Source organism: Hyperolius riggenbachi, chromosome 12, assembly GCF_040937935.1.
Source record: "Hyperolius riggenbachi isolate aHypRig1 chromosome 12, aHypRig1.pri, whole genome shotgun sequence".
In the NCBI taxonomy this organism is placed as follows: Eukaryota; Metazoa; Chordata; class Amphibia; order Anura; family Hyperoliidae; genus Hyperolius; species Hyperolius riggenbachi.
Genome location: NC_090657.1, coordinates 199,423,145 through 199,443,595, shown reverse-complemented (window position 1 = coordinate 199,443,595; position 20,451 = coordinate 199,423,145). Strand labels below are relative to the sequence as shown.

At 43.5% G+C, this 20,451-nt stretch overlaps 1 protein-coding gene across 10 annotated transcripts in view; it reads left to right on the top strand.

The window, feature by feature from the left end:
* SULF2 (sulfatase 2) overlaps positions 1-20,451 on the top strand; it is a 504,100-nt gene that overhangs the window by 389,007 nt on the left and 94,642 nt on the right. For all 10 annotated transcript variants that reach the window (XM_068262650.1, XM_068262646.1, XM_068262649.1 and 7 more), the window contains 2 exons: positions 9,274-9,425; positions 14,607-14,776. In XM_068262650.1, coding sequence (XP_068118751.1) covers positions 9,274-9,425; positions 14,607-14,776 — 322 coding nt within the window. The remainder of the gene's footprint in view (positions 1-9,273; positions 9,426-14,606; positions 14,777-20,451) is intronic.

Genomic DNA, 20,451 nt, shown 5'->3' with positions numbered 1-20,451 from the left:
CGATGTGGAAGACGCCGGCACTATATAAATACTGCACGTATATCCTGGAATATAAGTCGATCTCGTGTATAAGTCGACTCCAATATTTGACCCTCTTAAGCTAGAATTTCTTATTGACTCAAGTATAAGTCTATCCAGCAAAGTTGATGGCTGCACTTGGCGACTAGGTAGAATTAACAGCTGCATTAGGAGACCAGGAAAGGTTAATGACTGCACTGCATAAAGTATTGCAGCCATTAACCCCTCCTGACCCTTAAAGTGTACCAGAGCTCGTTTAAATGAAAATATTTATACATACCTGGGGCTTCCTCCAGCCCCATACGCTCCGATCGCTCTCACGCTGCCATCCTCAGTCTTCTGCAGCGCCGGTACCAGGTCCCCGCACTTCCATCAGTCTGAGGCAGTCTGACATAAGAGAAGTGCGCCCTCTATGCATCTCTCCATCAGCTGTTGGAGAGATGAGCAAAGAGCGCACTTCTCCTGCGTAGACTGGAGCCGACTGACGGAAGTGTGGGGACCCGGTACCGGCGCTGCAGAAGACTGAGGATGGCGTGAGAGTGATCGGAGCGTATGGGGCTGGAGGAAGCCCCAGGTATGTATAAATATTTTTATTTAAACGAGCTCTGAGTCCCCTTAAGTGCAGCCAATGACTCCTCCAGGCCACCAAGTATGGCAGTTATTCGCCCCCTTTCCTGCAGCCCAGTATTTTTCCCCTCTGCCCCTTTCCTTGTTAATTGTTGTGGCCAGGACTTTCAGACCTGTGCTTTCCTGACATTTCCTCTATACTTGCAACTAGACTAATTTGCTGCAAATGGGAATGTCACTATTAGTACACACATTACTCAGTGTGCTCAGTGTTGCTCGTGACTCATGTATAAGTCGACCCCAATACTTTTATTTAGTGAGTCAGACCTACATCTCTAGACTCATAGTCAAGTAGAGATTTTTTTTTTATAACGGGACACGCACAGTAAACACACACACACACACACACACACACACACACACACACACACACACACACACACACACACACACACACACACACACACACACACACACACACACACACACACACACACACACACACACACACACTTTATTGAAGTGCAGGATATTTATAGACTCTGGTTAGTGAAGTTCTCTGATTTTCCATGCGGAGCTCACGCAGGAACAAGAGTGCAGGGATTGCTATATGATACAAGGCATCTCTTCCTATAACAGGATGAAGTACATATTACACTGCACCACTACATCATCCTTCCATGTCAGGCAGAATATGGGGAGTAATTACCTTCTTCTATTACTTCTCTCTCCTCCGGGACCCGAGCTGTGAAAATAAGCCGATCTATATTTAATAACGTTTATATACAATATGTGCTCTCTCCATGCCTTTCTGGAAACGGAGGGGTGTTATTGTGTAACCGGAGTGCTGCTGCATCTGACCTCTCCGGGGGATTGTTCTGCTGGAGGTGGGGGGGTCACTGTGTTCTATTTCCATCCACGCTGCACAGGAACGGACAGTCTGTATTGTGGGATGAGGCTTGGAAAGAGTTCACATTCAGGTGACTTCTACAGAACACAGAACCTTCCTGTGCTGCTGTGTCATGTGCTTGTAGTGCTGCATTCTCTATCCATCCTCATTGCCTGCACAGTTGTTTATATCTCTTATTTGGCTACTGCATAGCCCTGCTTCTTTTTTTTTTTCAAATAAGTTTTATTGATTTTTTATAATAACATATACATATACAATACAACAGTCCCCACCAGCCTAGCCTTTACCCACCCATATCCACCCAGCAGAGCCGAGACAAGGTCCTCCAGCATCCAAGACTGAGACACCAAAGTGCGCCCCTCCATCCCTTCCAGTACAACCGTCACACACTGATTGCTATTAGACTAAGAGGTGCCCAGGTCCCCCAACACCTTAATCTCTAACTATCTAGCTTGCAGTCACTGCCATGTATCCCTTTTTCTTATTTCTCTCTGCTTCAAACACAATAGGGGAATGATAGCTGAGTGAGTTGTGCGCCCCTCCTGCACTGCGCCCTGAGGCTGGAGCCTCTCTCTCCTCTGCCTTGGCTCGGCCCTGCCACCCAGCCCCCTTACTCTCACTATCCTCCCCAAGTGTCAGGATGTCATGAAAAATTTCCTGATTAGCAAATTACATCGTTTGATAGTCTACACACCATGTTTTTTAAGATGTTCCAACCAAGGAATCCATATGTTATCAAATTTTAAGGGACAATTATGTTGCAGGTATGTTAGTTTATAGAGCGGGAGTGCCGCATTGGTTATCTTAACCCATTCGGCCGCCGTGGGCGGCTCCGGTTTTATCCAGTGAAGTATAATAGTTTTCCTGGCGAAAAAACATGAAGAGTCCCATAGAAGTATTAATCCTCTAGAATGTAATAGATTGCCTGAAATACCTAATAAATAAGGTTTAGGATCTAAAATAAACGTTCTCTCAAAGACCTTTTGCAGAAGATTTTTGACCTGTGTCCAGTAGAATTGTAATTTAGAGCATGGCCAAACCATATATATAAAATCAGCCGAGGGATGATTGCATCTGGGGCATAGGGATGATTTGTTTGTAAACATACGTGCTAGACGTTGGGGTGTATAATATATCCTATAGATACATTTTAACTGAATTAATCTATCCCTGGTGGAAATTAAATATAGAAGCATCTTAAGGGGCCCATACACCTAACGATTTTCCAGCCGAAATACGGCCGTTTCGATCACAGTGATCGAAACGGCTGTGAAATCGCCGCGCACACCGCTGACAGAACGATGGATTTCCATCCGAAATCCATCGTTCCCGTCGATCCATCCGTGCGGAAGATTTTTCTCGGTCGCCGGCGGGTCGGGAGTGCGTCGATAGCGGCGTTCGAATGACCGACGCAATACAGCGGGTATACATTACCTGTTCCGCCGGCGCGAGTCCCCGCTGTCACCTCCCGGCTCCCAGCTGGCATCTTCTCTGCATCTTCTCTGCATCACGGCATCAGTGTATAACTTCCTGTGTCACTGCAGTGACAGCGGAAGTACAAATAGAGGGCGCTCTATTTGAACTTCCGCTGTCACTGGAGTGACAGAAAGTTATATGCGGATGCCGGAAGATGCCAGCCGAGAGCCAATGCGGAGAAGATGCCGGGACCAGGCGGAGAGAAGACAGTGGGGACCAGGGGACTCGCGCCGGCCGGGACAGGTAATGTATGCGGGGGGGGGGGGCAGTAGCGGCAGCTCCACAGATTGTGATCGGTTTCAGGCTGAAATCGATTCACAATCTGTTTGCAGTAAGGTGGCCATACGATTCCTCTCTGATCAGATTAGATCAGAGAGGGATCTGTCTTTTGGTCGAATCTGATGGCAAATTGACCAGTGTATGGCCACCTTAAGAGATCCTTCCATTCAGATTCCTCTAGGTTCGGAACATCTCCACACCAAGCCTGAAAAGCATTGTCTACTCTAGCAGAGGAGGTGTCGATAAGTGTACCATAGATTGCAGACAGAGGTGAATCCAGATGATCTCTCATTAGTAAGGTTTCCAAACGATCTGCTTTTAGAGTAATTTGGTTGGGGGAATGGGACTGTGCCGCATGCCTCACCTGGAGGTATCTAAAGAACATCTTATTTGATTACGAATATTCTCTTTTTAGGTCGTTAAAAGGGAGCAGTTGACCGCCCCTAAATAAATGCTGTATCCATTTAATGCCTTGTCTAGCCCACAGAAGCGGGTCCGGAATATTTTGAAAATGGGAGAAGTTAGGGTTACACCAGATAGGGGTAAATGGAGAAAGAACCCCTGTCTCGTAAAATTTCTGTCTGGCTGTGTTCCATACTTTATTGGAGAGCTTCATGGGGGTGGGTAAATGGGGAATAGCATTACTGCCTCTAAAGGGAAGTAGGGTGAGTCCTTCAAATGATCCCACTATAGCAGCTTCTAATGTGGCAGCTGTATTTCTTTCATCTTGGGCAAACCACCAATGGATAGTCACAAGAGCTGAGACCCAGAAATACTATACCCCCAGTAGATCCTGGTAATTGAAGAGTGGAAAGGGATATCCTAAGTATCTGTCCTGCCCATAAGAACAGAATCAGAATTTTTTTGATTTTCTTAAAAATGTAGTTTGGAATCCATGTTGGAGTTTGTCTAAAGACATATGTAAACCGCGGTAAATATATCATTTGATTAAATTGGACCTACCAATTACTGTTAGAGGTAATGAGGTCCAGGTTCTGCATTGCTTCTCCATTCTATGGATAATTGGAAGAAGATTAATCTTCAAGTAATCAGCAAGGGGGTATCTAACTTTTATACCTAAATATTTAAATTCTGATACCCATTGAAGGGGGGGGGGGGGTGCTCACAGCATTAATTTTAGCCGCTTGGTCTATGGGAAAGAGCGAGGATTTGTCCCAGTTAATTTTAAGGCCAGAGTGCTGACCAAAGGTGTCAATTGTCAACAACAGCTGTGTTAAGGAACACCGTGAATCCCCAAGGAGAAGGAGGAGATCATCTGCGTATAACACGATTTTCTCATTCAAATAACCAATGCGAAAGCCATTTATAGCATCCTCAGCCCTTATTCTGATTGCCAATGGTTCAGTTGCCAAGGCGAAAAGAAAGGGGGAAAGGGGGCATCCCTGTCTTGTTCCGCGGCTAAGTTCAAAGGGAGGAGATACAATCCCATTGGTAAGGAACTTAGCACGGGGGTTGGCATATAAATTTTGGCCCAATACCAAAAGATCGCAGCACCTCCCACAGATAAGGCCATTCGATCGAGTCGAAGGCCTTCTCTGAGTCTAGTGATGCGACAGCCCGTTGCCCACAATTTTCATGAGTAGTTGAGAGGTGTATGAACAATCGCCTAAGATTGATATCAGCCCCCCTTCCCGGCATAGCCCTTCTTCTTAGTCACTAGAATCCAGGGATCATTTTATTCTCCTCCTTTCACATTTGTTGGTAGTTCCAGTGTTCCACCATGTGGTACACCCCATACTAGTCCTCCCGTCGAATTGTCCAGGAAGGTGTTATATTATTGTAGGTATTCATCGCAAGAGCATTCATTCGAGTCTCCTGCTGAAGTCTGTCAAGCTGTCAAGCAGTCAGACTTTCAGATACAGAGGCTGCAAAGCACGCCACTGCATGGATTGTAAAGCAGACCTGATCTCAGAAATTCCTCTCTTCTCTAAAAGATAAGCAACAGCAATATATCCTTTAAAGAAAAAAAGCATTCCTTACAGCTTATAGAGCTCCTAAAGAGATGCTGCAGTGTGATTACTTCCTGGTATCCTTGGAACACAGAAAGGGTTAACCTCCTGTGTTTACATATTAGCTCAGAACTGGGCAGAGAGCTGACAGCTCAGATTACACTGGCTCATTAATTGTTGAGAAGTGGCAATTAGACTGTTCTCTATAAACACACACAGGGTGGCTTTCTCTGTGTTTACCTTTTCTCCTGTGCAAGAGTTCTGGTCCACTTTAAGGTTAGATAATCTTGTGATGACTGCAGATTTTTTAAATAGATGTAAATTGTAATTTTAATCTTATTTCTTGGGCCCTGAAGGACTCAAGTGAATTGCTTTTAGATCTTCTTAAACAAAAAAAAAAAAGAGAGAGGGAGCACATTGATCCACAGGTCAAACAAATGACATTTTCAAACAATTTGATTTTTTTTTTAAAGCTCAACTGGGAAAAAGTTAGGACCGCTTTTAAGATACTCTACTTTTGCTGACAAAAAGCCTGTGTGTTCCAATCTATAAAGTGATTTAACATTTGCAAAGTACTTTCTTCTGAGGCAGGGAATACACTTGACTTTCAGTTTTCCGCGTGCGTTTTTCTGCATACTTTTTCTGCACACCAAGTGTGTTTCCATGCAGGAAAACGCGCGCGTTTTTTCACAGCAGCTGATGTAATTGATAGTGAAAACTGCCAAAATGTGCAGAGTCATCATGCAGAATGTCAGTTTTTTTCTGCGTGCGAACAACACAGTAAGTGTGTACTAGCCCATTGATTAACATGAGTTCTCAGTTTTTCTGTGCAGAAAACGCGTACGAAAACTGTCAAGTGTGTTCCCTGCCTGAAGGATTCAAAGCACATAGGCAGCTAAGGAAAGCTGTAGCCACTTAGAACGTGTTCAGTAAACTAGCCATTTTCATTTGCGTACATTCTGTTGCTGTACCCATCATAATCTGCCACACCTGCCAAAGTCTATGGACATTTTTTTAGAGGGTACCTTTTTAACCCAACAGCACATTTTTGGGATGTGATAGGACACCAGATTGCCCAGGGGGAATCCACACAGACATGGTAAGCATAAGTTGTGAATTAAAACTGTGGCTTTAGCACTACGAGGAAGGAGAGCTAGTTACAACACCACCGTTCTATACATATATCACAGCGTTCATTGCGAACCTTATTTCACTTTTACTATGTTTTTTTTTTTTTTTCTGCAGAGGGGGCCATTCCTCATTCCATAGCATTGCCAACAACTAGTGTTGGTGTTTGAATTAAGCATAGCCGATTCAAAACACCCAAATACTCCCGACTGCCACTGTTCAGCCCCAAACAAGCAGACAGGGCCAGGGGGATTTCACTTCCTTGTGAGTGACTCCAGTACTTTCTCTTTCTTAACCGGAAGGATGAAGTATCAAAGTCATGTGTAATGCAATTTGCCTCTCAGGCCAGGGAACTCCTCCTGACCCTGTCCGCTTGTTCGGTGCTGAACGGTGGCAGGCAGGAATATTCTGGTGTTTCAAATCAGCTATGTTGAATTTGAACACTAACACTTCTGACAACACAATGACTACAGTATTGGGTGGGTTAGCTGGCTGATTACTACAGTTGATTTCTTCAGAGTACAGCAATATGTCCTGCTGTGTGCAGCTAATGATTTCATGAGTGAAGGAAAATGAGACTTGCACAGCAGGTTGCACACTGAAATGCAAAGTTGATTTTTAATCATTTTAAATTAGAAAATAAACTGATTACTCTTAGCAATTTTGCTTTTTTTTCATACACAGGTGGAATTCCACTGTAGTTTTTACTTTTAGGTCTTCATCTGAGAAAATATCCTGTTTAAAGGACAACCAAAGCGAAAATAAACTAATTAAATATACAATTGTATCTATCTTCCTTCTCCTAAAAATGACTTTTTAAGATATTCCACAGTTTTATTTTATGTTTAAATCTACTTTTTAGGTTTGAACTATTTTATTGTTTTTTTTTGATCAATGACACATTCATTAAAGTATACCATAGCTTAAATCTATGAACCATTGACCCTTTTTATCTCTTTTCTACTCTCAGAAGCCATTTTCTACTAGGAAAGTGTTTAATAGTTGCAATTTCTTATCAGTGAGATTACACTGTAGTCACTTCCTGTCTGAGTCTGGACTGAGTCGGCCACTTACATACCTGATATTTAACTCTTTCAGGCAGAGAAAGAAAAAAAAAGGAACACACCATAGTTATTTGTGTGCTTGGCACTGTACATGCTTGGCACTGTACTTACCCATGTCTATCTCATAATGTCACAAGTCACTTTTGGTATCCTTTAACCATCTGCCATCTGGGACAGATTTTTTTTCATTCTAATTTTTTTAATTTGTTAATTGTGGAGAAGCCTTGAAGTTAACAGAAAGTGATTGCAAATCTCCCCAGTGTGAATACAGACAGCTATAAACATTCCAAACAGGGCCGGGCCGAGGCATAGGCTAGAGAGGCTCCAGCCTCAGGGCGCAGTGTAGGAGGGGGCGCAAAATTAATTCAGCTGTCATTCCTAATTGCGTTTGAAGCAGAAAGAAATAAGAAAAGGGGATACATAGCAGTGACTGCAAGCCAGATAACTAGATATTAAGGTGTTGGGGGGGTTGTGGGCCCTGTGGCACCTCTTAGTCTAATAGCAATCAGTGTGTGATGGCTAGGGTGGGAGGGATTAAGGGGCGCACTTAGGTGTCTCAGCCTTGGGTGCTGGAGGACCTTGTCCCGCCTCTGACTCCAAACGTTCTTATTCTTTTCCATATTAACCTGCACTAAGTTTCAGACTTTCAAGCAGATTTTAATTCAAGATAGAAAATATTCACTCGTAGTTTTTCACAATCGAGCCCTCATGAAAAGTATATTTATTAAAAAGAAAAAAATATATATTTGTAGGAAGAAAAAAAAACGTTTTGATCTATGGAACTTCCCAGCTTAGCCTAGGTTGCAGCCATGTACTCAGGAATTGAAACAGAGCTTCAGACAGAGGTTCCGCTCTCCCTCTCCATCTTTGGGAGACACAGTTGTACATTCCAACATCCTTCAAATTCTGTTCTGTTCCTGTGAGTCAGTCAGTTTCTGTAAGGAGTGTGGTTGAGGAGTTTGTTTGTTTTTTTCGACTTTTCCCTCTTCCCTCTGTTTTCTTTTCGATTCCGAGCCTCAGTGTGTTTCATTTTAATAGCTGCGCTGTAAGTTTAACCTCTGGGTAGTTAGGATGCTAAGTTGCAAAGTGTTATGGTAAATGTGTAACTTGGAACAGTAAAGGGGGCAGGCTTGAAGGGAAGTAGTCTGTGGAAGCCACTTTTTATGGTAAATATACTTGATTTTCACAATCATAGTAGTTCATTACAGAGAGACTTTATGGAATTCATTGCGGCTTCCTTCAAATGTATCTGTGCTGATTTGTTTAATCTGCTGAGAATGACACTGTCTGTGGTCGTGATAATAATCTTCTGTACTGTGTTCAGGAAAATCAAAAAATTCCCCCCAAAAAATATAGGTTGAAAAAAAAACAACGTTTTGTAAAAAATAATACCTTTTAATGGCTAACTAATAGAGTTAATTGATGCACACTTTCTGGAATCTAGTCCCCTTCTTTAGGCATATTTCCAGATATTAGCTGAAGTAAAACACTTATGCAGATAAATGGTAAACACGAAGATGACCATCATTTAAGCTTGCATCATTTAACGCTATTAGTTAGCCATTAAAAGGTATTCTTTTTTACAAAACTTTGTTTTTTTCTACTTATATAATTTGTTTGGCTAACACGGTACAGAAACTTTTTTGCTACTACCCCCAAAAAATAAAAAGTTCAGGCTCTTTGAATTCTTCTGATTCACACCTGAGGAGGAGCATCTTTTGGTCGCTATATCTCCCATAATCTTGTATAATTGATGTAGGCCACACACAGCCTGCAATAGAAGCAGAAGACAGACGGCGCTTGCTGACGCCACAGCCTGGCGGGGTTCCTTGAGCTCATGTTTTCCTGTTCTCTCTTCCAGCTTTTTTTGGCAAGTACCTGAATGAGTATAACGGGTCGTACGTGCCCCCGGGCTGGAAAGAGTGGGTTGGACTGGTGAAGAACTCTCGCTTTTACAACTACACGCTGTGCCGCAACGGGATGAAGGAGAAGCACGGGTCTGAGTATAGCACGGTGAGTCAGATTGCAGCTGGGGCTGGGTGGCCCTGAACCACAACTTGGGGTGCACGGTGAAAACGATGGCAATTACTACACTTGTTTAATGGTCCTTTTGGAATCAGCTAATTATATGGGTTTTGTATTGAATCTGTAGTTTAAACATTTATATTTAAAGAAGAACTCTAAATTGGAGTGTGTTGGAGCTGTGAGTGCTGAGATATCATGCCTTTAATATCAGCATATGCAAATCAGAAATAAGCTGCATGTGATGTCATCACCCACAAGGTTGTGCATAGTCTGAATTTTAATTAGGCCTACAGAGTGGGAGGGGTTTCATCTTTTCAGCTTTCCATTGGCTGCAGGGCTTTTTCTCCTTTTAAGACCTGGGTTTTCCCTGACACACCTGCCATTAGCTTGACACTGGTGGTAAGTTCATTTCCACCTTACAGTTCCTCTTTAAAGAAAACCTGAAACAGTAAAAAGTGCCCCTGGGGGGTACTTACCTCAGGAGGGGAAAGCCTCTGGATCTTATCGAGGCTTCCTCCGTTTTCCTCCGTCCCACGGTGGTCTCGCTGGGCCCTTCCAAACGGCGGGCATGTACATATTTACCTTCCTGGCTCCAGTGCAGACACAGTAGTGGCTCTCTGCTTAGGATCAGGCGGAAATAGCCTATCTCATTTGGGTCTGCTCTACTGCGCAGGCACAATTCCCCTGCGCAGTAGAGCGGACCTGATTTGGATCGGCTATTTCCGCCTTAGATCATCGGGGAGCCACTACTGCGTCTGCGCTGGAGCCGGGGTAGATAAATAATGCAGGCGCTACTGTGCCACAACACGACAATTTGTCAGCTGTGCTTTTGGAGGGGCCCAGGAAGACCACCATGGGATGGAAGAGAACTGGGGGAGCCTCGATAGGATCCAGAGGCTTTCTCCACCCAAGGTAAGTACCCTTTTTTCAGTTACAGAGTCTCTTTAATACTGGGTGCATCGGAGTTTGTCAATTTACAAAACCTGCTGGATTTTCTATTAAAGCGAATCTGGGGTGACAAAAAGAAAAAAAATTCAGATAGTAACAGGTTGAGTCAATAGGCATCAGAAAGTACAATGACTTTTATTTAAAATCATTTATTTTTTTAAATCCTGTTCCCCGCCCTCCGCAGACACATGGAACCGTCCTTCTCTATCACTCAGTGTTGTAGCTGGCCCCTGATGTAGAATTTTGTCCTTGCTTTAAATGTATAAAATCTGATTTACCTACATGTCTGTAGGATTGAGAACTCCATGAACTTTGTCAAGACACCACTAATTACATTCACTTAATTCACATAAAAATGTGGTGAAAATTGCAAATGCAACTCAACTATAGCAAATGCTATAAGTGTCAATGAGAGGCCATTGGTTTTATGAGTGCATCTTGGGACACAACCTTGCCATAAATTATGAACTTGCTGAATTTAATTTCTCTTCCCTGGTATACCCAGTCCCTGTGATGACTTTATTGACCGAAATGCTGATTTTAGATTGTGGATGGTCAGATCTATTAGAACCAACATGTATATTTATTCACTGACGACTGTCATATAATGCAGGTCACCCCCCACCCCTCCCCCGAGCATTCTGGGAGATCAGATGTATTTTGTACTGACACCAGAATTCTCAGAAACAAAGATTCCGCAGAGATCACCTGGCAGGACTAAAGATGTCGCCACCTGTAATAAACATGTTATTAGCATGTAAATTAGAGTAAGGAAACATTTTACAATAGGCAAAATGAATATTGTAGAAAAAAAAAGCAATTTTATTAATTCCGTTATTTTCACTACCATTGGCGTGTTTTTACGATAGTTCTCCTTTAAGTAGCTGCTGCATGACCGAGCATTAGACGTTCCCTGGGATGAGGTGGATGTTGATGCTGCTGGAGTTTTTTTCTAGTGCCTCTGTAATGTACTTACTTAATTACTCTCCTGCTCTGAATAGAAGCAGCTATTGATCGCCCGTGTTTTCTAGTGTGCGCTGAATTGGGCCGTCCTTTTCAGCCTGGAACATAACGCACCGTTTGGGATCATTTTCAGCCATGCAGACCCTTCAGGGAGGGCGAGTGGTGGAATTCTGATTGTGATCGCCGCAATCTCTGCTCCACTCTGCTGACACTTATGTCAAGTGAAGATAAAATAATTAAACACTATTGATCAGCTGGCTGAGGCCTTTATCTGAAAGGCCCGGTTGTTATTTAGCATCTCAGCAAGCTGCTTCTCTGGAGAGCTGCAAAAATGTTCTACGAACCAGGCTTAATTTCTCATACAAGAGAGACAGACTGGAAGAATATCGATCTGCAGACAGATTGGCTTCTTGATTCTGCTGTAAATGGGTGTTAGAAGTTCAATTTATCCAAGACTTTAAAGTGACTGTGAATGCTGACCTGTAGTAAAGACTGATCTGAGGCAATGCTCCACTTCTGCACCTGTTCTGCACCAGATTTTGCTCCATTTCTCCCTGAACTGGATTTATGCATCTTTCCCAGTCACTCCTTCCAGAGCCTGAAACCAGTCGCATCGCAAGGGGCTTGCGGTGGGGGCAGGGTGTTACCTCAGAAGGTGTGTCCCTCCTGTGTCCCTCCTCCTTTGCGCAGAGTAGTGCAGTGGATGTGATGCATGTAATGCAGAGCAGGTTTTAATATACAAGTGCCATGTCTCCCGTCCAGTATGTCCTCCACTTGCTGCAGCTGCTCTATATCCTGGTTTTTCTGCACGTGCTGTGTAATCACATGACAGGAGAACCAGGAAGTGGAGACGCAGCTGCAGCGAGTGGAGGATGGACTGAACAGGAGACATGGCACTTGTACGGTAAAACCTGCTCTGTATTACACAATCCACTGCACTACTCTGCTTAAATGGAGGGGGGGGGGGGGGCGTTACTGGTGTAAAGACATAGTACAAGTATTCTTCTGATTGGTTAGTCTGAGGCACTGCTCCTCTTCTGCGCATGTTCTATACCAGATTTGCTGCATTTCTCCCTGAACTGGTTTTATACATCCCAGTGACTCCATCCAGAGCCTGAAAGTTTAACATAGCAAGCTGTCTCACAGCCACTGTAAGCAGCAGCAGTCTCGCATTTAGCAAGATGTAGGTAGCAACAGACTCCGGGCACTACTGGATAGTGAAGCAGTTACTTTCCTTTATTCAATGTAATGCAAATGTGAAATACAATCAGCATAAACCATACATGTCAAACTCTGGCCTGTGGGCCAAATCTGGCTTACAGAGCCATCAAATTTGGCCCCCAAATGGTTTCCCCATTTATATATGGCCCACTCTAGTCTAGACCACAGGGGAAGCTATATTGGAGATGAAGCCCTAGACCACCAGAGAAGCCATTTGGGGAGGGAGGGGTAAAGCACTAAACACCAGGGAAATTTATAGGGGAGGGAAGGGGGTCACTAGACACCATGGAACTGTACAAGGGAGGCATTAGACACCAGGGAACTGTATAGTGGAGACAGGAGACATTAAACACCAGGGAACTGTAGAGGGGAGACAGGAGGCATTAAACACCAGGGAACTGTATAGGGGAGACAGGAGGCATTACACACCAGTGAACTGTATAGGGGAGACAGGAGGCATTACACACCAGGGAACTGTATAGGGGAGACAGGAGGCATTACACACCAGGGAACTGTATAGGGGAGACTGGAGGCATTAAACACCAGGGAACTGTATAGGGGAGACAAGAGGCATTACACACCAGGGAACTGTATAGGGGAGACAAGAGGCATTACACACCAGGGAACTGTATAGGGGAGACAAGAGGCATTACACACCAGGGAACTGTATAGGGGAGACTGGAGGCATTAAACACCAGGGAACTGTATAGGGGAGACAGGAGGCATTAAACACCAGGGAACTGTATAGGGGAGACAGGAGGCCACTAGACATCAGGGAACTGTATAGGGGAGACAGGAGGCATTACACACCAGTGAACTGTATAGGGGAGACAGGAGGCATTACACACCAGGGAACTGTATAGGGGAGACAAGAGGCATTACACACCAGGGAACTGTATAGGGGAGACAGGAGGCATTACACACCAGGGAACTGTATAGGGGAGACTGGAGGCATTAAACACCAGGGAACTGTATAGGGGAGACAGGAGGCATTAAACACCAGGGAACTGTATAGGGGAGACAGGAGGCATTACACACCAGGGAACTATATAGGGGAGACAGGAGGCATTACACACCAGGGAACTGTATAGGGGAGACAGGAAGCATTAAACACCAGGGGACTGTATAGGGGAGACAAGAGGCATTACACACCAGGGAACTGTATAGTTGAGAGAGGCATTAGACTCCAGGGAACTTCATAAGGGAGGTGTCCACTAAACATTGAGGCTGGCACACGATTTGATCCCAGTGTTCAGTTTTGGTTTGACAACCCTAGCACAAACGGACTAACATGCATAGATGGACGGAGGGTGAGCAGGGAAACCTGGCGGCAGTTAAATGCAGAACGTCTGGAAAAGGCCATCAGGCTTCCCTACTCACCCACCACCCACCAAGGCTTAATACATAAAATTACAAGTACAACAAGGAAAATGCAGATAGAACTGAACTGAGGTCATCACCTTGTGGACACAGAGGTGGACCAATAAGTTACAGCTGTAATGGAGAGGTAAGAGAGCCAAGCCCTTATGTTTACCATCCTTCTCGGATGAGTTTACAATCATAGAGTTGCTTAATGTAGCCACCCACTTTCTAACTCAATCCTCATCTCCACCATCCTTCTGGAACCCTGTTGCTTCATTGGTAGTCATACCCAGAGTCCACTTGGAAACTGTTGGTCCCAGAGCCTTCTGTCATGCTGCCCCTACGTTTTGGAACTCCTTACCTCAACAGATCAGGACAGCTCCATCCCTGGACGTGTTTAAATCCAGACTGAAAACTCACATGTTCAGTTTGGCATTTGCAGAAATATAACTTTTGTTGTGTGAATACTTCATCCTACTATGAATTACTGAATCTGAGAGAGCCTAAGCGCTTTGAGTCCTATGAGAGAAAAGTGCTATAGAAATGTTATTGTATTGTATTATTGTATAACTTACACATATTCCCTATTGCGCTCATGTCTCTTATTGCTGGCAGAATTCAGGAAGACCTAAACACTTTGAAAATGTAACCAAAAATCATGTCTTCATTCTGTAGGATTACTTGACTGATCTAATTACCAACAACAGCATCAGCTTCTTCCGCACATCAAAGAAGATGTATCCCCACCGTCCTGTCATGATGGTTCTCAGTCATGCGGCCCCCCACGGCCCCGAAGATGCTGCCCCTCAATATTCTGAAATGTTTTCCAATGCCTCTCAGCACATGTAAGTTACTCTGGGCAAATGTATTTCTTTCACAGCCGTGTAACCAGCCAAACACTCATGACGCTTATTTAATTCATTTTTTCTCCAAAGCAGGTGTGTGACTACAGGGGAGCAGCCCCTGTGACTGCGGGGGGCAGAGGTGTTAGGTGAGGCCCCGACCTATGACTTCTTCACTCCCTCTGATAAAGGAGTCCAGGTGTTTTTGTGGCTTCACTTGTTATGGGTGGGAATGTTACAATATCCACACTTATATTGGCCCCCAGGCAGTTAGGGTCACAAGGGGTTGGCACGGGAAAGGGTGCAAACATGGGGAGGGAAGAGGAATCAAAGTTTTGCTTTGCGGTACCATGATTTATAGTTATGCCCCTGCTCCAAAGTTTTCTCCCAGGAGATCTTTTCACACCATTTCAATAAAATACCTTTTTAAGCAACGAGCAAGCAAGAAAATAATAAAAATAATTTTGACAGTACCAATTTACTTACTTTTTGGTACTTTTTCATTTGCAGAGTGCTGCAAAGTTCTTTTCAGAAGATGAAAAAAATATCTCCTAAGAGAAAAAAGTGAATTGAATATGGGCTCATGGTTGTTAGAAAGGTTTTGTTTTAAAAAAAATGCTTTTTAGAAATGACAACTCTCAGGTCCACACTGAATAGCAGCCATTCCTTCTCTGACATGTGTCCATCCTGCCTCTTCCTGCTTACTCATAAACCAATTAAAACACTAGTGGCAGGGAGATGCTGTTATTCTTTTGTGAATGGCTGGAAAGGATGGGTTGAAGTCAGGGAAACCAGGGAATTAATTCACATTGTGGCTGAGATTGTCCAGTTCCCTGGGTGAAAGGAAACTTCGTTCCCTGGGTGAAAAGAATCTATATGGTAGAAGGGTAAACTAAATTAATTTACTTTGGATGGATTGTTTAGGTAGACCTGCATATTTACATAGATGTGGTATGATTGTATAATATTGTATGATTGATGGGCATCCTAACATGGTCAAACCAGGGCTGTGTTGTTGAAGTCATGGAAGCAATTTTTGGATTACTGAAGCCTGACTGAGCAGCAATGTACTAACTGTGACATAATGAATAAAATGTATGTTCCGCAAGGCTCTGTAAATACTCAGCACCATGTGTCAAATACCCCAGGTACGCCACTGCCTACTGTAAGTGACAGCAACATAGGAGAAAAATAATTTATGACACATTTTTCATGTACCGCTAATTTAATTTTTTGCCATAGTGGTCCTTTAAAGGAGTTGTCAGGGCAATTTGAATAAAATAAACGCTACTTACCGGGGGCTTCCTCCAGCCTCAAGCTCCCAGGACCTCCCTCGCCGCAGCTCTGCCCGCAGCCGTTTGCCGGAGCTCCGACCCGGTCCCCGGCGATGACGTCAGAGCGACCTAGAGGTCGCATTGTACTGCGGCTGCACGATCGGCGCTGTCAATCACGCCACGTGGTGGTGATTGACAGCGCTGATCACGCAGGCGCAGTACAGAGCGACCTCCAGGTCGCTCTGACGTCATTGCCGGGGACCAAGTCGGAGCTCCGGCAAACGGCTGCTGGCAGAGCTGCGGCGAGGGAGGTCCTGGGAGCTTGGAGCTGGAGGAAGCCCCCGGTAAGTAGCGTTTATTTTATTCAAATTGCCCTGACAACTCCTTTAAAGAGGAACTCCAGTGAAAATAATGTAATAAAAAAAGTGCTTCATTTTTACAATAATTATGTATAAATGATTTAGTCCGTGTTTGCCCATTGTAAAATCTTTTAAATCCCTGATTTACATTCTGACATTTATTACTGTTGGCAGGTGATGTAGCTGCTGCATGCTTTTTTGGCAGTTGGAAACAGCTGCAAACAGCTATTTCCCACAACGCAGCAAGGTTCACAGATAGAAAACTGCCAGGAGTACGTACTCAGAGTTCCTTGTGGGAGGTGGTTCACCACAATATCAGTCATTCTGCGCCCCCTGATGGTCTGTTTGTGAAAAGGAATAGATTTCTCATGTAAAAGGGGGTATCCGCTACTGATTGGGATAAAGTTCAATTCTTGATCGGAGTTTCTCTTTAAGAGTGTTTTTGTGGTTTTGTTTTTTTTTTGTTGCACAAATCAGAGTTAAAAATGTTACACATTTTATAGATAAATAAATGTCTCCTATGTGAGTATCTTTGCACAGGGACTTATGGCTTTGTAGCTTTGCCACTTATTGGATACTCTGTTTTCCAAGATGTACAGCAATGCTCATTTGCTGCATTAACGTTGGACGCATTCATTGTTTCTTTATTGGATGCTTTTATGGTCTCCAGTACATTCCCTGTAACTTTTCAGTGTGTCATTTAGTGTAAAACAAATACTTCTACTGTTCTATATTTCTACTGTTCTGGGATCTTCGTAATTTTATTTTCAGGTGCCTCAATTTATTCCACAGGCACATCTATATTTTTATGGCGCAATGAGCGGATCAAGGTACTTTCTTTAATAGGATGTGGCATTTTTTCCTCATAAACACTTACAGTAATGGATTTCCTAAGTATGTGATTGCTGATTGGGCTGTTTTTCCTGCAGGGAATGAAGTTTAGCTGTTAACAACGTAGATTATATGGCTGCGTAATCTGCGGTTTTACTCGGTACATCTTTCTCGTTGCAATCTACATAAAATCTCATCTACTTTGCGCCATAAAAATGGGGCGCATAAATGTGATTTTTAGATGAAATTGAGATAATCACAGCATAAAACAGCGGCACGTCAGGTAACGAGCGCCTCACAATTATCTGTCTGCTGACAACTGGAGGTAACACGTTTATGGGACGCGCGGAACACGTTATTTACACACCACGTAACGGCACTACGGAAATGCCACCCACTTACCTCCCTGCTGTGACGGTAATTATATTTTATTATTGCTATAGGTTTTATGGGTTCCAGTCACACTTCAGTCACCGTCGTCTCAGAGTTAATGCGAAAGGCGCAGTCACTTTAACTACGCATTTCATTTAACACAGCGGTAAACCAGAAACAGTTACAGTCTCGCCTCCACTTCTGTACTGTGGCTACGCGTTATTTTTGGACTGAGCTCCGCTTTTGTTCAGGTCTTGTGCTTAGGCTGAAGCTTGACTTCACTCCTCTGAGACTGAAGCACAGAGGAAAGCTACTCTTGTGGCTTACCACCCAGCAACCATGGACTGCCAATAGGGTAACCAGGGGACAAGAGGCAGAAGTGCTAATGTACAAAGTGCATAACCACTCATGCAAACCAACTAAAATCATGCACACACAAATATCCTCTCAGGCCCGCAAAATGCTCACCTCAGCGCCTTGCAGTTCCAAGATTTACTCCGTAACGCACATGGGCGCATAGTAGCCTGGCGGAATACTCCCATGACGCCTATGCACACCGGTTTGTGCCAGCCACTTCGTCTGGACAGGTAACTGACCGTGACAACTTCCCAGTAATTAAAGATCCACTCAAGCGAAAAAAGTAAGCAGCTCAAATCTGTCCAACCAACAAGTTTTGGACTGGTTCATCTCCTCATGGGGGGTTCTCAGAATGTTCTTTGTTTTCATTAGCATTTCCTGAATGGCAGTTGCCAAGTTTAACTGACAAAATAGTGTGCAAGTGAGTATGGAAGCTGGCTGGTATCTTACTATTTTGGCAGTTAAACTACAATTCTGAAAATCCTGAGAATCCTCCATGAGGAGATGGACTAGTTCAAAACCTGACAGTCTAGTTAGATTTTAACTGCTTACTTTCTTCGTTGGAGTGGTCCTTTAAAGGGAATCTGAAGTGAAAATAAACTTATGATATAATGAATTGTATGTGTAGTACAGCTAATAAAATAAAACATTATTAGCACAGATATGAGTCTCATGTTGTATCCAGTACAGGAAGAGTAAATAAACTTTACTTGTTATTTATGTAAAAGAGCTTCTCTGAGCTCTCCGCCCCAACTTGGGTCAGATACTGACCTATTTTCTAAAGCATCAAACAAACAGTGAGAGGCAGCTTTGGATAAGATTTTACTGCAGGGGAGTTCAAAGGTTCTTTAGCTCTGCTCTGTTTCTAAGTTTAAAATACAGTGTGTGGTGTGTAATTGCAAATATGACAGAATGATGCAATGTTATTAAAAAAAACAAAACTGTATAACGGAAAATAAAAATATGAGACTCTTCTTTGCTACTAATGTTCTATTCCTTATCCCTACTACACATACAATTCATTATATCATACTTTTTTGGGGGGGATTTAGTGTCACTTTAAGGTGTACCTGCGGAGTGATGTGAGCAGTACTGCATAGCTCCCAACTGTCCCTCTTTTGGAGGGACTGTCCCTCTTTGGGAGCCCTGTCCCTCTTTCCTCCTCATTTGTCCCTCTTTCAGGACTTTGTCCCTTTTGCTATGTAAATATATCTATATATTTTTTTCTTAAAAAATGTGTTTCATTGACTCTAAACTTGTTTCCGATCCTTTAATTTGATATATTACTAATATTAAAATGTTAATATGAAAGAAAATGAACCAGGATAGAAAGGACTAGTGTTGTTTGAATTATAAAACAACATATTTTTCTTATGAAATCTTTATGGTATGCGTGACTAGGGTTGCGATGGGGGCGTGATCAGGGGTGTGGCTTAAGTGTCACTCTTTCTCATCTCAAAAAGTTGGGAGGTATGGTACTGCATCTCTTAAAGAAGTAGGATTAGCCATACTATGCCGGGGGGGGGGGGGGGGGGGGACACATATATAAGTAGATAAATACTTGATCTACTTACATAACACATGTATTGTACTGTCGAGATTTTGATTTCAGTGAATGTTATATAGTGAATGAAGGGAATTCTGTTAGTGGTGGGGTCCATGTCTTTTGCCCACAGTTTAGGCTAAATCCTGATGTCATTTCTGCCCTTTACTTTTTTCTTTTCTCCTCCAATAGCTGAGTCACCTCAGCCTTGCTTGTAAACACAAGTGAGCAGGGGATCGTGTTTCAGATAAGCAGCTAGGCAGAGAAATAAATGGAAGAGGAGGAATATATTATAGATAAAAAGAACCCCCAGCATGCAACTGTTTGGCACTGACTACTAAAAGGCCAGTGCTCCTTAAGTATGTGATAACTCCAAATCATAACAGCAGAAAAGTTTTGAAAATTTTGAATGCAGGATTAGCATCTTTATCACTTAATACACTCAGACTAGTTGCTGTTGAAATTTGATTTTTATGGTGACAAAACTTTAACACTAGCATAACAGAAGACCCAACAAAGGTGGTTATTTTTGGGGCAGTTGAAAAAACTTTGCCATGCTGCAGGACAATCTGAACTGCTTGTCCTGCATGCTGCAGAACAAGTCCATTACTATGCTCCTCCACCAACGTTTGGCATGCAGGAGCCTCCACATTTGACAGGCACTAGTGGCAGACAGTCATTAATGCCGCAGAGAGGATTATTTGGATCCCCTCTGCTACTACACGACCTCCTCTTCTTCTGCAGACTGCGATCAAGGGCTATCAATATAGCAGATTACCCCTTCCCCCCCTTGTAACCGCTACCTCAATCTACACTCATCAGGCCGCCACTACAGGTCCATCTCCGACAGAACTTCAAGACACAGGCACTCCTTCTTCCCCCAAGCCGTCCAGCTCCTCAGTCTAGTCCCCCATCACCCCTCCTGAACCAGCCTCCCCACCC